Source organism: Martes martes (genome assembly GCF_963455335.1).
Source record: "Martes martes genome assembly, chromosome: 10".
Lineage (NCBI taxonomy): Eukaryota > Metazoa > Chordata > Mammalia > Carnivora > Mustelidae > Martes > Martes martes.
In genome coordinates this window covers 12,790,458-12,807,671 of record NC_137898.1, presented here as the reverse complement: position 1 = coordinate 12,807,671, position 17,214 = coordinate 12,790,458, and the positions used below count along the sequence as shown (strand labels likewise).

The window sequence follows — 17,214 nt, the reverse complement described above, 5'->3', positions numbered from 1 at the left end:
TGTTTTTATTTTGGTGATTTAATGCAAAAATTCCTAGAAGACACCTTTTGTGACCACCTAAGTTCTTTGTCTTTTCAAGGCTTAAAGAACTCTTGACTGCTACAGTTCTTTAATACAGAATTTTGTCTCTGGGAAGTAAAGCTCTTTGGATGTAGCCAGAGGTGAGACCGTGGATAATCGAGGGATGAAAGCCTGTTAGAGGCAGACTGCCTGGATATGGCTGGCACTTTAATATGAAAGCTCACAGTGTCTCTTCTGTTTGTCCAAAGCAAAAGCTATGCCCTAATTTTAAATAGGCTGCCTCAGACACAAAATCTCTGGAAACTGGCCAGAACCCATTATTTTCACTGTCCATGACATAAGCATATACAGTCTTGCTCTGAAATCCTAGATTAAACCTGTAGCTGAATGGTTTTCCACCTACTGATGGAGTAACAACCTTGGCTCGTAGCAACAGATTTCAGCTGTTCTGTCAAATTTATTTAAAGTCAGATTACAATAGCTTGGGTTTTCTCATGGACATTTCCAGTTACCTGGCCTGCTGTAAAGACTGAAGGAATCTCACATTCTGCTAGTTTAGGCTGCCTTTTTGTGGCTATCTTAGAAGCTTAGAAATGTTTTTGTATCAGCCTATGTTTCAGTATCTCAACTAAGGAATGAGGCAGGTCAGAGAGTCCAATAAGAAAAAAACATTTACCTTTGCTTGCCGGAGATTAAAAAAAAAATAAATAAATAAAAATAACAATCACAGGCTTCACCAGGAATCAACCTTGCTGAAATACACTGGTGATTGTGGGTGGTTTTTCAGTTGGCTATTCTGTTTTAACACAAAACTGACCTAGAAGACAGATAAGCCTTAACTGGATCGGCTCTTCTGGTGGGGCCTCATCCAGGTGCTTGGTTCTCCCCATGATGGGCAGAGTATTACATGTCCGCCGTGGACAGGTATTAGCAAGCTCTGCCTCACTTGCGCACCATGTTCTTCACTCTCATTTTGGTGGTCTCCCTGCCAACTAATTAATGTAATGATAGGACCCAAATTCTCCTCAGATCTCTGAGTGCCCTGGCTTAAACCTGACTCTCACATGGAAAGGCACTTACCTCTTAACAGGCAGCCACAGTTCAGCCAGTTTGATAAATGCAAAAAAATTTTTTTAAAGAAAAACCCTAACAGATCAATGTCCTAAATCAGACCAACTGCACAAAAGAGATGAAAGGAAAGCTTCCTGGGAGAGGAAGAGAGATGTCTGTGAGAAAGCCAACTGGGCTGAGCCTTACAAAAGCGTGGTCCTTCTCTCACATAATGCATTAATCTTAGCCCAGCACAGTCAGAGCTGGCATCTGTCCCGGTTGCAGGGGATACTTCTGTGGCAGTGTCCGAGCTGGAGGGCAGCTTTTGTCAGCAGGTTCAGTCCAGCAGGAACAGCCATCCCAGTAGAGTCCTGTTAGCGGAGGCTGCTGCTGCTGCTGGCCTGAGAGCTGCCCACGCCTGGATGGTCTGGACTGTGTCGGTTCTGGGGAAGACAAGGAAAGAGGGGTAAGAGAACAACTAGGAAGTGGCCTTGGCCTTGATCAGCGTTGTACAGGAAAAAACTGCAACATGCCCTAGATTTTCAGTCTTGGGTCCCACCTGAGGCAAAGGACCGTCAAGGACAGGGTGAGACAGGGAGACTCAGTGGGCTACAGGAGCAGGTCCCTACCCTACCTTCTTTTTCTTCTTCTCTTTCTTCTTCCTCTTCCGTTCAGGATCCTCCTCTTTTTTCTTTTTCTTCTTCTTGTGATCAGAATCAGATGGTGTTTCTGTAGGAGACGGTATATGCCCATCAAAATTCCTTACCGTAGAGCTCAAAATTCCCTACTACTTGGAACTCAAGACCACAGGAAAACCTAGTCAAGGGCAACTTCTCTTCTAAAGGCCAGAAAGGATCGGGAGTCCCTGCTAAAGCACCATTCCAACTTTCTCCTTGCCCAGGAGATCTACCTGCAGGAAACATTCATTACCTTTATACCAGTTTAAGGAGAATTTGGGAGTCCAGGGCTCTGTAAGGAACCTAACTGGGTTTTTAACTGGGTAAGGTCCAACCAGATCCAGGGTTTCTGGCTTTGACCAGAAGTGCTTCTTACCTGGTGGGACAGGATCCTGGGTACGGCTCTGTTTGTGCTTGTGCTTATTCTTCTTCTTGGGAGGCTGAATATGCATCAGACGACACTGCTCTGGTAACTGAAGGAACCAAAGGAAGGTCCAGGTGAGTGGAGGGAGGAAATGGCCCTGCTCCCATCTGTTCTGCTCAGTACATTATAAAGGAACAGACTTGGACAAAAAAACCACCTCCACGCCTTTCAGGCCTCCTCATTTGCCTTCTACCTCCCAGAGAGGGGACTCACCGGGCCAGTGTGGAGGCGGAAGCCAGCCAGCATGGTCCCTGTGATAGGATTAAAAGAACCACCAAGAATAGGGGGTTTCTCGATGAGGGAGCGGAGGCTGCTGTTATCATGGGAACCAGGCAGATCAATCATCCCTGGCAGGTCAGGCAGGAAGTTACTTAGCTTCTCCTTCACCTTCTTCCCACAGAATTTATTATAGGAATGTTCCAGGTTGTAGTGTGTGATCAGATTGGTGCTGCCTGTCAGCTCGGTGCTACCTAGAGGACACAGGGAGAAGAACAACAAAAAAATATTAGTCCCAACAGGAGAGAATTTTTAAGTCACCCAGAGGGAAAGTGAAGGACTATATTTTAGACTAAATAATCTTTTAAGTGAGAATTACAAAGACTTAAATTTATTTTTTAAAGAAACAGCAAAATTATAAATAACATGTAATGAACACTAAAAATACATATAGTATGGTAAGTTACAACAAGGAGAAAAATCCGCAAACATCCAAAGAGGGCAGAGATGGAAACCATCCCAAAGAAAGAGACACTCTCCCCAACTTAGACTCACCACAATAACCACTTACACGATGCTAACTCTGTGCTGAACACTGTTCTGAGTGCTTTTCATATAATATACTAATGATTAATTATACTCTCAGACACAGCAGGGTATTACCTCAAAGCTCAGCTACCAGCAAGGTAAGAGCCAAATATGACCCAATGGCTTGAGTGTCTGGTCAAGGACTTTTTTTTTTTTTAACTAGCAAGAAACACTTACTACCTTTACATAGGAAATGGGATTTTTTTAGGTACTGCTGACTAACTTGTTACCACCATCTCTTACTCATAAGCCCAAGTATAATGCTCTGCCTCAAAGAAAGATACATCCCATTAGCATCTGGGCAACTGGAAGTCTAATCCTAGCGGTGCTCTATGCCTCAGTTTCCTCTTATCTCTGCAGTGGGGTAACAGCTATCTTAAGCACACAGGTTTTTTCAAGGTTCAAATGAAAACACTAAGAAGTATAAAGTACTGTATAGATGCAAGGCACTATCAGTATAAATACCACATGGCTTTTTTTCAAACAGAAGCTTGTTAATAATCTAATAAGGATCTAGTGGCCAAGGATGGAGCTGGCTAGCCTACAATTTCAGCTACAGTTAGGATGAACTCGAAGAATGCAAATGATGATGAGAAAGTGCTTCTTCATAATCATTCACCTGGAAAAACCCAGGTTCTGATCTGAATCCCCTGGGGGCCAAGACAATGTCTTTCTTCTTCATACATGTATCTCCGCTGCCCAACACAGTGCACACCGTCGGTGCTCAGTTAAGTGAGCAAGGTGTTTTCTCTCCATACCCCAAGGCCTTACCCTACCCCTCCCTTTTTTCTTTCTTGTGTCAAACATTTCAGAAGCATGGTCGACTGTAGCAGCAGAACACTCAGTGCCACAGTACTGCTCCTCATAACTAGGAACTGCCTCCTGTCATTCTAGCATCCTGCCTTTCCCCCCCTCTGTCAGCTCTCCTCTTCTAGGGAGTCATCCTCAAGGCTCAGGTGAGAAGGCACTCCTGCTTTTCTTAAACACTTTATGAGTCCCTCCAACTTCCTGTTTTGACTATCAATTCCATGAAAATAATTTATAAACCTCTCTCCCCAGCCTCCTAAAAACTCCCCTCCTAAGAACCAGTCACATTTCCAACTTCCTCTTAAGTCAATTCCTTGCAGATTCATTTTTTTTAACCTCCAAATCTTCCCCACCTCACTCATGGCTTCTCTATTTCAGTACATGGCACCCATATTCTGCAGATACCTTTAGAAACAATACTCCTTGGTTCAAAAATCTCAGTCATTTCCCATTATCCTCAGGAAAAAGCTCAAAGTTCTTTGGCACTCACAGTAAAACACATCTTACTGTAACTTAGCTTTGGGGGCTGATGTACCATTACTCCCCTGTGTCACGTTTCTAGTCCATCCAAATAAGTCTCCATTATCTCCTGAGAAACATACTTCTCATCTCATTTCCTTTTAGGAAGTTTGTTTTAGGAAAGCTGATGTAATTATAAGACAATTCTTCCAAATTTTCTTCAATTTGAAATTTTAAAGGTCTGGCTCAAGTGACAACTTTTTCTGTCATTTTGGATAACAAGGAACACATTTTGGGAAAAAACAGCATGTAGATCCTTTTTTTTTTTTTTTTTTAAGAGTATAAACATTTAGGGGTGACTGGGTGGCTCAGTGGGTTAAAGCCTCTGCCTTTGGCTCAGGTCATGATCCCAGGGTTCTGGGATCAAGCCCCGCATTGGGCTCTCTGCTCAGCAGGGAGCTTTCTTCCTCCTCTCTCTGCCTGCCTCTCTGCCTACTTGTGATCTCTGTCTGTCAAATAAATAAAATCTTAAAAACAAAAACAAAAACAAAACAGTATAAACATTTACCCCCAATGCAGGGCTGGAACTCACAACCCCAAGATCGAGAGTCGCATGTTCCACATACTGAGCCAGCCAGGGGTCTCCATCATGTAGTTCTTTACAGTTGTATTATGAGGCATGACCATGAAGAAATGAGATTAGCCTTAACAAGAAATACAGTCACTACCCTTAAACCACATACTTTATATCCCTAAGTCAAATAAGCTCCTTAAAAGCAAGGACTAGACTTACTAGTTCTCTCCCCATCTCACCATACACCGTCCATCCTACATAAACCAGCATTTGCCCAAGACATACTCGGTATCTGTCAACTGCTTGACATAAATAGGTACAATCAGAATAGAGGGAGAAACTGCTGGTAGACTTCAACCATAACTTCAGTTTTTTTCAACTATAAGCACTGTGAACTTCAAAGCACTGTATCAGTATGCATTATGATTTCCCTCAATTCCTGATGTAGCAGTAGGACTTGGGAGGAACCGAAACCCAACCAGGAGATTTAACATGTCCAAAATGACTCTTGATTTCCACCTCCTCAAACTTGTTCCTTCTTGGTCTCAGCACTACCATCCACCCAACTATTCAAGAATTTACAAGTATTTTCAGTTCCTTTCTACTTCTTTATTCAGTCCTTCACTCCTATAAGCTCTGTCCCTAACGTTTATCCTGCAACAGTTCGCTTCTCTCCTCCACTGCTACTGCCTAGTCCAAACCATCATCTTTTTCCTGGACTACTAAGCAGTAACTTCTGACTGATTTCCCCACCTTCCATTCTTAATGTAGCTGTTTGGATAATTACAAATAAGTGAATCAGATCATGTCACCTTCCTGTGTTAAAATGGCTTCCCCTGAGGGGTGCCTCGCAGGCCCAGGCAGCACAGCATGCAACTCTTGATCTCGGATGGTGAGTTTAAGCCCCACTTTCTGTACAGATATTACTAAAAATAAATAATAAATAATAAAATGGCTCCTGAACTTAAAATGTAAACGCTTTACAAAGGCCTCTGCCTACTCCTCCCCCCTTCATCTCCTATCACTCTTTCCCTTGAAACTTCACTGGAATCCAACTGTCTTCCAACCCTCAGATATTCCAAGCTTTTCCCTCACACCACGGCTTCTGACCTCATTTCTTGCATCTTATCTCTCCCACTCACACAGGACTGGCTCTTTACACTGACGCTCCAATATTATCTACTCACAGATGGCTTCTTTGATCACTCTAGCTAAAGCAGTTCTGCCTCAATTCTTTATCACATTTTCTCCTTGTAGCGCTAACCATATCTGATGTTATCTGGTGTGCTCTGTGCCGCCTCCTCTGACATGTAAACTCCAAAACAGGCAAAGATCTTGTCAGCCCTACTCACAGCTGTATCTTAAGCATTTAGAACACAGTGCTTGGTACCCAGAAGGTACTCAACAAAACAATTTTTGGGTTCGATTCTAACCCCTCCTTCCGACAGGTGAAGAAACACAGAGGCCCTTAGAAGGAGGGCAACGTGCCTCAAACCAAGAGCATGTTTGTGACAGATCTGAAAAACCTTAAGATCTGCAAGGATGTTAAATCAGGCCTCCCGAATTCCAAACTCAAGCTCTGGAAAATTTTTAGGAAATTTTTAGGAAAATAAACCAGTCTGAGGGACAGAGCCAAATACGGTGCGAAACATGGTTATGGAAATGCATTCTCTCCCCTTCCCAATCCAGGCCAAAAATTCATGTCATCCCTCTGGCCGTGAATCCTCAGAGCCGGTCAGACTTGGAGCTCCAAGGTCCCGACACGCGTTGCCTGGGCTCCCTCAGACCTTCCCCGGCGGACTGAGAGCCACGCCCATCACCTCCTCGCTATGATCTGATTGGCTGCCTTCGGCCAGGCCTCGTACTCACCTGGAAGTTCCCGCATAAGGTAGAAGGGACCACAACCAGCCGCCGACTTGTCAGCGCCGGGAGGGGCCGCGGTCGCGGTGGGCGGCGGGGCCGTGCCGGGGCCCCCGCCCGGAGGAGGGGGAGGAGGAGGTGGAGGCTTTCCTGGTCCGAAGCCGAGTGCTGTTGGGGGGGGTGGTGGGTCAGCCTGAGCTCCGAACAGTGCCGAGAAATTCTCCATGGTCTTCTCCACCCCGGCGCGGTCCCGGTGTCTGGCGTCGGTCGTTTTCATTGGACAATCCTTTCACGATGTTCCGCCCTCTTCCTCTAGGAGACGCTTATCATTGGGTACCCAGCCTACCTTTTTCTGGCAACTACTTCCGTCGCTTTATGAGAACGTTCAGGAAGCGCTATCTAAACTTAACTAAAGTTTTCTCTGTAGTCTCCGCTCGCCACGGTCGCGTATCCAATAAAATGACTTAACTAGAGAAAGCGACAGCTAGATCGACCAATAAGGTGTCAAATCCCTCTACGTTCTGCAGTGCCCAATCAGAGATCTAGTTCCGGGCGCAGAGGCGGAGCATCCGAGACTAGACCCAATGGAAGTCTCAATGGTGGGAGAGGCGGGACCAGAGCTACAGACGCCGAAGCTGGGCGGGCGCCGCAAAGGCCGGGAAGATGGCGGTCCTGGCACCTTTAATTGCTCTGGTGTATTCGGTGCCACGACTTTCACGATGGCTGGCCCGACCTTACTATCTTCTGTCAGCCCTGCTTTCTGTTGCATTCCTACTCGTGAGGAAGCTACCCCCTCTCTGCAACAGTCTCCCCACGCAACGCGAAGACGGCAACCCGTGTGACTTTGACTGGGTGAGCGGACCCCGCGACCTTCACTGTCCCTGTTCCCCGAGGTTGCATGCGGAGCCCCGAGGTTCACCTTTTTAAGGATACCTGAGGTTCCGAGCCTGTAGCGGACTTACAGATAGTTAGAATGTAGGGCCTGGACCGTCATCGAGCCTAAGGCTATTCATGCTTAATTAAGATGGGAAAACCGCCGGTGAACTTGCACAACAGCCTGGCTCTTAGGATTCTTGAGTCCAGGGTTCTTTCCATCTCACCATCCATGCTGGTCAGCAGCTGTACCCAAACTCAACACATGTGTAGTGTTACAGGGCTACCCGTCATGTAAAGCCTCCTGAGCCAGCGAGATAAAGGAGGGTAATAGTACTCCTGTTTTATTTATGGACTAGTTGATCTCGGCGTGGTTAGATAGTTAGGTTAGGCGAGTTGCCATACTAGTCACTCATGAGTCAACTAGTGAGTGAATGCGACCTGAAACAACTCTTTGGCCGTAGTACCTGCACACTCCATCAGCCGTCTCTTCAGTTAACATTTCCAGAGCGCGCCCTATCTGCTGGGCACTCTGCTGCATCCTGAGGATGCAGAAATGAACACAAGCGTTAGACTTGTTGGAAAGAAATTGTAAAAAAAAAAAGAAAGAAAGAAAGAAAAAAAATTGTAAAGAAATCTCTCTCGAGACGCTTGCTGTACTTGAGTAAGAGCAGAGAAAAATGAGTTGAAGCTCTGTGCTCTCTACTCTACAGCTGCAGCTGTGTTCTGGGTGGGGAGGGTCAACCTGAGTTTTTGTCCTTTTTTCCTAGCCCCCGAAGTGAATCTTGACCTTTACTGGGATCCACTCCCTTATTTTTATTCTCCATCCCTTGTTAATGCTTTCATACTTCTCTGCCCTTTCCCAGTGTTACTGATAAGTTCAATTGTAGCCATGCAACTTAAGAAGTTCCTGTTTTTATAGTGGTCGCCCCTTATGTGGGGCAGCTGGGGCGGTGGGTATTCATTGCAAGACCCCCAGTGGTTACCTGAAACCCTGGATAGTACCAAACCTTATATATATAATGTTTTGTCCCATATATATATGGTATATATAGATAGAGATATATCTATAGATATATATAGATATAGATATATCTATAGATATATAGATATATATAGATATATAGATATATCTATATCTATATATATATCTATAGATATATCTATATCTATATATACCATATATATATCTATATATACCATATATAGATAGATATATCTATCTATATATAGATATATATAGATATATCTATATATCGATAGATATATCTATCTATATATACCATATATTATATATATGGTACATATACCATATATATACATACCATATATATATCCGATATATATATCCAATATATATCCGATATATATATGGTGTGTATATATATGGTATATGTACCATATATATATAGATATATCTATATATATATCTGTGATATATCTGTGATAAATCAATCTATAATTTAGATACAGTAAGAGATTAACAGCAATAACTGATAGTAAATTAGAACAATTATAACAAAGTAACAATGAAAATTATGTCATTGTGGTCTGTCTACCTCCCGTAAAATATCTTACTGTACTACACTCATCCTTCTGATGATGATATCAGATGATAAAGTGAGGTGACATGAAGTGAGGTGAATGACATAGACATTGTAACATAGCATTAGACTACTGTTAGAAAAATCTGATTTAATAGACAAATGATTGATTTCCTTCTTTTTTAAATTTAATTTAATTTATTTATTTGACGGAGAGAGAGAGACAGCAAGAGAGGGAACACAAGCAGTGGGAGTGGGAGAGGGAGAAGTAGGCTTCCTGCCGAGCAAGGAGCCCAGTGCAGGACTGGATCCCAGGATCCAGGACCATGACCCGAGCCGAAGGCAGACGCTTAATGACCGAGCCACCCAGGCGCCCCAAATAATTGATTTCTTTAGATAAATTTGAGCTAATAAACATGGAAGGATTGATAACATTTATTTTTTTAAGACTTTATTTATTAGAGAACACAAGCATGGGGAACAGGCAGAGGGAGAAGCAGGCTCCCCAGTGAGTAAGGAGCCTGATGTGGAACTTGATCCCAGCACTCTGGGATCATGACCTGAGCCATAGGCAGACACTTAACCGACTGAACTACCCAGGAGTGTCAAGGATTGATAACATTTTAAAAATTATTTAGCTGAGGTACTTGACTAGCTCAGTCATTGGAGCATACAGCCCTTGATCTCAGGGTCATGTGTTCAAGCCCCACATCATTGGGTATAGAGCTTACTAAAAACAAAAACAAACAAACAAAAAAAACCCCCAAACACCCAACCAAACAAATAAAAACAAAAGCATATGTCAACCCCTAATGAAATGATAAACCTAGGGAATGATCATCTGTGGATGCTAAAACCCTCAGATGAAAGGATCGGGTATCCTCTGAAGGGAGGCAATAGGGCGTGTCTTAGCACCACCCATAATGTATTTCTGGCAAAAGATTGGGATTGCATTGTACTCAAGCCTCTAGATTTCATTGCCACTTTACAAGAAATATGGGAGATCGAAAACCATCATAAGAACACATACCTTAAGTTAGCAAGCAGCCAAATCCAAAAAGTGGGAAAGTTAGGAGTACAAATGACTCAATGTCTTCAACAGATAAGTAGATTGGATTTTGTAAAAATGAAGAATAGATATTCTCTCTCTCATTTTTTAAAAAAATATTTTATTTGACAGAGACAAGCAGAGGAAGAAGTAGGCTCCCTGCTGAGCAAGGGAGCTCAATCCCAGGACCTTGGGACCATGACCTGAGCCGAAGGCAGATGCTTAACAACTGAGCCACCCAGGCGCCCCGAGAATAGATGTTCTTTAGAGATAAAGGAAGATCAAAGAAACACATAAGCCAAATGCATTGCATAGATCTGGCTTGCTTGTTCCTGATTTGCACAAACTGCACAAAGACAATTTGAAATTATGGGTATCATTTGAATAAGGACCAAGTATTAAATGACAGTAAGGAATTATTAATTGTGTTAAGTGCGAAATGGTATTTTGGTTTGTTAAAAAAAAAAAAGTCCTAGGGTGCCTGGCTGGCTCAGTTGGAAGACCATGTAGTTCTTTATCTTGGGGTTGTAAATTTGAGCCTCTCATTGGAAGTAGAGATGACTAAAACAAATAAACTTAAAAAGGCGGGGGGGGGGGGCTTCTTTAAAAAAAAGTCCTTGGGACACCTGGGTGGCTTAGTTAGTTAAGTATCCAACTCCTGATTTTGCTCAAGTCAACCTGGGTGTGGAGCTTGCTTAAGATTATGTCTCTCCCTCTGTACCCTGCACCCCTTTTAAAAAAAAGTCCTTGGGGCACCTGCGTGGCTCAGTGGGTTAAGCCTCTGCCTGGGCTTAGGTCATGATCTCAGGGTCCTGGGATGGAGCCCTGCATTGGGCTTTCTGCCCAGCAGGGAGCCTGCTTCCCCCTCTCTCTCTGCCTGCCTCTCTGCCAACCTGTGATCTCTCTCTCACTGTCAAATAAATAAATCTTTAAAATCTGTCAAATAAATAAATCTTTAAAAAAAAGTTTCTATTAAAAAAAAAAGTCCTGGGGCGCTTGGGTGGCTCAGTGGGTTAGGCCGCTGTCTTCGGCTTGGGTCGTGATCTCAGAGTCCTGGGATCGAGTTCCGCATCGGGCTCTCTGCTCAGCAGGGAGCCTGCTTCCCTCTCTCTCTCTCTCTCTGTCTGCCTCTCTGCCTACTTGTGATTTCTGTCTGTCAAATAAATAAATTTCTGTCTGTCAAATAAATAAATAAAAGACAGATTTCTGTCTGTCAAATAAATAAATAAAATCTTTAAAAAAAAAAAAGTCCTTATGTGTAAGAGATACACACTGAAGTTTAGAATTTGCTTTAAGTTTCTCCAAAAAAAGTGGGTAGCATAGATGAAAGGGAACTGTTTTGCCAAATGTTACTGTTAAATCTGAGTAGAAGGGATTAAAGTATTGTAGGGGAGGAAAATTAATTTTTCCTCCACCTCTCCGAGGTCTTGGCTGAGACCCCTGTAAAAAAAGATTAAAAACAAAAGACAAGGGACGCCTAGGTGGCTCAGTTGGTTAAGCGGCTGCCTTCGGCTCAGGTCATGATCCCAGCGTCCTGGGATCGAGTCCCACATCGGGCTCCTTGCTCGGCGGGGAGCCTGCTTCTCCCTCTGCCTCTGCCTACCACTCTGTCTGCCTGTGCTCGCTTGCTCTCTCTCTCTCTAACAAATAAATAAATTAAAAAAAAAAAAAGACAAGTATATTAACGTGTATATCTCATGTACGCACTGGAGATACCCAGGGAAAATGAATTAACTCAGAAGTGGATTAGAACTCTGGCTTATGGGGCACCTGGGTGGCTCAGTGGGTTAAAGCTTCTGCTTTTGGCTCAGGTCACAGTCTCAGGGTCCTGGGATTGAGCCCCGCATCGGGCTCTCTGCTCAGTGGGGAGCCTCCTTCCTCTTCTCTCTCTGCCTGCCTCTCTGACTACTTGTGATCTCTATCAAGTAGATAATAAAATCTTTAAAAAAAAAAAAACAAAAACAAAGAACTCTGGCTTATATCATATCCTCAACAAAGAGCAATACATTTTTGGAGAAATGACTGGACAAAGGAAAGAAGTTTTAGGCTTCCAAGAACGGCAGACTGCGGGAAGGTAAAATAAGGTAGATAAAGGCTCTTTTTTGTTTTATTAGTTTCCTCTGGTGCTGTCTCCAGGCTGATAGGGTCTAAACTTGTCTCCCTTGATTAACTTTTGTCCTTCCTGGTAAGGGTTGGAGGAATACTTTTAAAAACTTATGTCTTGCTTCGGGGCACCTGGGTGGCTCAGTCAGTTAATCTTGTGACTGTTGGTTTTGGCTCAGGGTTTTGAGATCCAGCCCGGTGTGGGGCTCCGAGCCCAGTGCACAGTCTGCTTGGGATTCTCTTCCTCTCCTTCCCCTTCTGTCCCTCCCCATGCTTTTGAGCTTGCACATGCTTTCTCTCTCAAATAAATGAATAAAATCTAAAAAGAAAAAATTATGTCTTGCTTTTAGACAAATAGAGGGCAAGGAGCTTTTGTTGTATCTACTTCTTAATTGCTTTTAGGCTCAAAATTATTATGCAGAATAATCCAAAGTGGCATATTTGGGGGGGGGGCACATTCTGCTACCTTCTAGTAGCCTATTTTTATGCATGTTTGAAATTTTCCAAAATAAAAGGTTTAAAAACAAGGAACAAACATGCAGAACAACCAAAAGGGACTCTGCTTCATACCGTTTGTCTGGAACCCAGGCTCCTTCTGCCTCCCCCTATGGCTGTAGGGTCATGCCGTCATCAGCCAGCCAGCTGATGAGGCCAGGAAGCTGGAATGCGAGGACACACCTGCTTACTGGCTGGCGTAGACGTGGCACATGGCTTCCACTCACATTCCACTTAGGAATGCTAGTCATACAGTGCTCCTTCTGCTCAAGTACACTGAGAATCCGGCTGCAGTGTGCGCAGGAGGAAACAGAAACTCGAGTTTGGAGTATACATAGCCAGTCTTTGCCACCGGCCCACTGTCTTCAGGCAGTCTTCCTTTCACTCCTACATTTGGCCTCCTGCTTGACCAGAGGTCCTTTTTTTTTCTTTTAAGTTCATCCTTCCACATTTGTTAAATGCCAGCTCTCAACCCAACTGCATTTGTGAAAATGTGCTGCTTTCTGCTCTGGAATATTTAGTAAGATCTGTTGTATTCCCTAGCCCCTACTTTATATGTCTGTTGCTAAAGCCAGTTGATTACTTTTTGTTGGAGACTGATGCTAAAAACCCAGGACCTAAGGTCCCTGACTTCTAGCGGTAAATTGTGGTTGATTGGTTCTGTGTGAAATAATGATCTGGGTTCCTGTACTGTAAACAGAAAGGTCTGGTAGGCCTCAGACCATCTAGACTGTAGTTGCCTCCCCTTCCCATGCTTTCTCTCACAGGGTCCTTGTTAGGCTTTACAGTCTTTACTCTTTGAAATTACCTTGTTTCTTTGACATGATTATTGCCCGTCTCACAGGCCTTAGAGTCTAGAAAGTGAGAAAGAACTAAAAGCCCAAGGTACTGAGAAGGGCCTTCCAAAGTTCTGAGAGGCCCCCTTCAGCTCTCAAAGCCTATTAAAGGTGCACGGATTAAACTATGAATATCAGATGGGAAAAGTTTTATTTATTTTGTTTTATTTTGAGTTGGTAATACTGTCTTACAGTATTACACGGTATTGGGCTTTATGCATTTCTTTCATACCCATTATCTCATTTACTCCTACAGTAACATTTTGAGACAGATACTCTTCCACTGAGGAAACCAAAGCTCAGAGGCTACGTGATCTGCCGAAGGGCACCAGCCAGTTTGTGGCAGGGTAGAACCTGACTGGTGGTGTTCCCACTACATGTTTGTCAACTCCAGTTATTTCTTTGCTGGTACCATGGCCAATTTGGGTCTCTGTTGGTTTTTAGTCCATATCTGGCTCCCTTCCCCACCCAAAGCGTCTGTGTTCATGGCCTTCCCGTCACTTTGATTCTGTTCCAGAGAGAAGTGGAGATCCTGATGTTCCTCAGTGCCATTGTGATGATGAAGAACCGCAGATCCAGTAAGTTTAGCCTGCGCCTCAGTTTCTCCAGCTCAGGCCACGTGCCCTCCGGAGCTGCTTTCATCCTTGTTAGGAGAGGGGCATTATCTGGTGACTGAGTCCCTCACTCCATGCCAGGGCTGAATTTGAGCTTGGACTTTTATCCTCTTCCCCCTCTCCCATTTCGAAGTACCACAGGAAGAGTGACAAACAGGATATAGGAGGATGCTGCCCAGCCTGACCTGTGACCTCTTTGTGTTTCAGTCACTGTGGAGCAACATATAGGCAACATCTTCATGTTTAGTAAAGTGGCCAATGCAATTCTTTTCTTCCGTCTGGATATTCGCATGGGCCTGCTTTACATCACACTCTGCATAGGTAAGGAGATCGGTTGTGGGAACCAAATTCCAACCCCAGATCAGTCTCTCCATACCCTTCTTCCATATCTTGTACCTAATTAATGATGTATGTGGCTCAGGTGATAAGAATCTACAGAAACTTTAAGAAGAAGGGAATGTGTCAGTGGTCTGTATATGTCCACAACACATATTCTTTGGGGCCTAAAACCTTTGAGTCAGTTTGGAAGTAAATCCCCTGCTGTAGGCCTTATATGTTTCCTCTGACATCTGTTTTCCATGTTTAGTGTTCCTGATGACCTGTAAACCTCCTCTGTATATGGGCCCTGAGTACATCAAGTACTTCAGTGATAAAACCATTGATGTGAGTGCTCTTCCTCTCCTGGTTTCTTGTGTCCTTTGTGGGTGTTTTTGTAGTTGTGCTTTTTACTCACTAGGAGGAGTAACCGCTTCAGATTGGAAGTCAAGGGTACTGTGGTTTGTTTCAGGAGTGAGGGAGAGAGGGGAGGGAAAGCCAGGGTGAGGAAGTCTGAACCTTTCTGGAAGCCTTTGTGATTCAGCTCACTGGTTCTTCCCTGTGTGTGGCAGGAAGAGCTAGAGCGGGACAAGAGGGTCACTTGGATTGTGGAATTCTTTGCCAATTGGTCTAATGACTGCCAGTCGTTTGCTCCTATCTATGCTGACCTCTCCCTCAAGTGAGTACTGTATGGGGAGGGATGACGGAAGCAGAGGTGCTGTGCTTTCCCTCTCATTGTTTTTGGCCTTGATTTCTCACATTGCAACCAAAGGCGTTTTTCCCCCCTCCCTAAATATTTGTATTTCCACTTCCCTTGACCCACTCTCTTCTTTCCTTATGTAAATAATATATTTTTCTTAGGTACAACTGTACAGGACTAAATTTTGGGAAGGTGGACGTTGGACGCTACACCGATGTTAGTACACGGTATGTAAGGGCCTAGACAGAGGGCCTAGCAGTAAATCACTTGCAGTGATGTAGACAGATGCATTTATAGAGTCTTTTCTGGGTCCTGTAGGTACAAAGTGAGCACGTCGCCCCTCACCAAGCAGCTCCCTACTCTGATCCTATTCCAAGGTGGCAAGGAGGTCATGCGGCGGCCACAGATTGACAAGAAAGGACGAGCTGTCTCTTGGACCTTCTCTGAGGTATCTGAAAGAGTGAGCGAGTGGTTTGGAGAAGGGTGTAGAATAGTGGTCCTCTTTGGAGTCCGACCTGGGTTTGATTCCTGGCTCAGCTGCTTGGCCCACTAGTTTTGAGGGTGTGGACTAGTTACCGGATTTCATTCATGAATTCACTCAGCAAATTTGTTGTGCTTCTACCATGTGCCAGAACTCCTAGTACAGACAGGGGAACAGTTATTAGTTACGATTCAGTCTCAAGAGCCCTTGTCAGTATAGTCTGTAGACCTGAGGTTCCTTAGCAGAAAATTGAAGAGAGTAACACTTGGATCACAGGGTTGTTTTGTAGAGGACACTAAATAATGTAGCTGTAGTTCTTGGCACAGGGATGGTCGCATAATGGGTACTTAACTACAGGATTGACTCTTCCAGGTACCCAAAAAAGGAGAGTTAGATTAGAATAGATTCCTGTCCTTTCCTTCCTTTTTTCCCAGACTGTCTATGTCTAAGTGTCTGAATACTTCTTACTTCCTAGTAAGGACTGTCCTACCAGAACCCTGATGTGCGTATGTACCTCTTTTGTGCAGGAGAACGTGATCCGAGAATTCAACTTGAATGAACTGTATCAACGGGCCAAGAAGCTATCAAAGGGGGGAGATAATACCCCTGAGGAGCGGCCTGTGGCCTCAAACCCCACGGAAGTACCAGATGGGGAAAGCAAGAAGGACAAATAGAATCCCTGCCTTGCCAGTGCTTCCTCACCTCTGTGGCCCTGCCCCTCCTGTAACCACAAGCCTTGTGTGAGGCCTGGGCCTTTTATTTATGTTTTCTCCTTTGGCTATCCCTGAGTGGGGCAGGGTGCTGCTTCTGATTTTAAAGAGGCTTCCAGGGAATTGACAGGCACCCTCCAGGATGGCCTCCACTGCTGTGACCAACTTTCACTGGAAGAAGGGAGAAATCTGCCATGGATGAGGAAATGCTTTCCCTCCAAGCTTGGGTCAGTTATCAGTTCTTGTCCATCACTCACATGTCTCCAACATGCTGTGTGTTCATCCCTCCTCTTAGTGGACCTACACAGTCTGCTTAGATTATATTCAACCCAGCAGAAGATGCCTGTGTATGGAGTCTGCGCTAGGACTTTTCCCTCAAGGACCCTTGCTTCTCTAGGCACTTCTGGCTTGGTCTGTGGCCTTCATTAAAAAGTATAAGGCTAATTTTGTCACTGGTCCCAAGGAGGCACCTTTAACCACTGAGTGTACTCATTGAAGATAATATTGCATAATCCCCCTATTTTTTAGAGTTTGGGAGGAAGGGGAATAGGTTTGAGACATTCCTTTGTGTGGTGGGGCCTCCCAGAGAAAGCCCTTGGGCAGGAATGGGGTTTCACTTACTCCCTACTCCCAACGCCCAGTTGATGGTTTTCCATAATAAAGAAACTGGGATTTCCTTTTGTTTGTGCCTTTGTGTGTTCCTCGCCTATTAGAAAAGCCTCGCCATTGCAGAGGAAGCGTCCATCTCCTCAACTTCAAAGGCCATCCTGATGAGTTTCTCCAACTGCCCGGCAATGGTCCCCGGGATCAGGGAAGTCT

General features: G+C 44.3%; 2 protein-coding genes across 4 annotated transcripts; one reads left to right on the top strand and one right to left on the bottom strand.

The window, feature by feature from the left end:
• Positions 1-461: 461 nt before the first annotated feature.
• MED19 (mediator complex subunit 19) lies at positions 462-7,105 on the bottom strand. Its single transcript, XM_080816639.1, has 5 exons — positions 6,686-7,105; positions 2,386-2,642; positions 2,125-2,221; positions 1,706-1,800; positions 462-1,514 (listed from the first exon to the last, which is right to left on the bottom strand). The coding sequence occupies exons 1-5, from the start codon at positions 6,951-6,953 to the stop codon at positions 1,446-1,448; spliced, it is 786 nt and encodes a 261-aa protein (XP_080672765.1). The 5' UTR covers positions 6,954-7,105; the 3' UTR covers positions 462-1,445.
• Positions 7,106-7,304: 199 nt separating this feature from the next.
• Positions 7,305-17,071, top strand: TMX2 (thioredoxin related transmembrane protein 2; the record flags this gene model as incomplete). 3 transcript variants are annotated; one of them, XM_080816632.1, is made up of 8 exons in its annotated part: positions 7,305-7,528; positions 14,093-14,153; positions 14,397-14,510; positions 14,776-14,852; positions 15,077-15,183; positions 15,366-15,431; positions 15,523-15,652; positions 16,213-17,071. In XM_080816632.1, the coding sequence occupies exons 1-8, from the start codon at positions 7,340-7,342 to the stop codon at positions 16,357-16,359; spliced, it is 891 nt and encodes a 296-aa protein (XP_080672758.1). In that variant the 5' UTR covers positions 7,305-7,339. The 3 variants fall into 3 exon arrangements, with proteins under 3 accessions (XP_080672758.1, XP_080672760.1, XP_080672759.1); XM_080816633.1 differs by lacking the exon at positions 7,305-7,528 and adding an exon at positions 13,202-13,259; XM_080816634.1 differs by lacking the exon at positions 16,213-17,071 and having other exon boundaries at positions 7,328-7,528; positions 15,366-15,420; positions 15,523-15,615.
• Between the last annotated feature and the right edge of the window lie 143 nt (positions 17,072-17,214).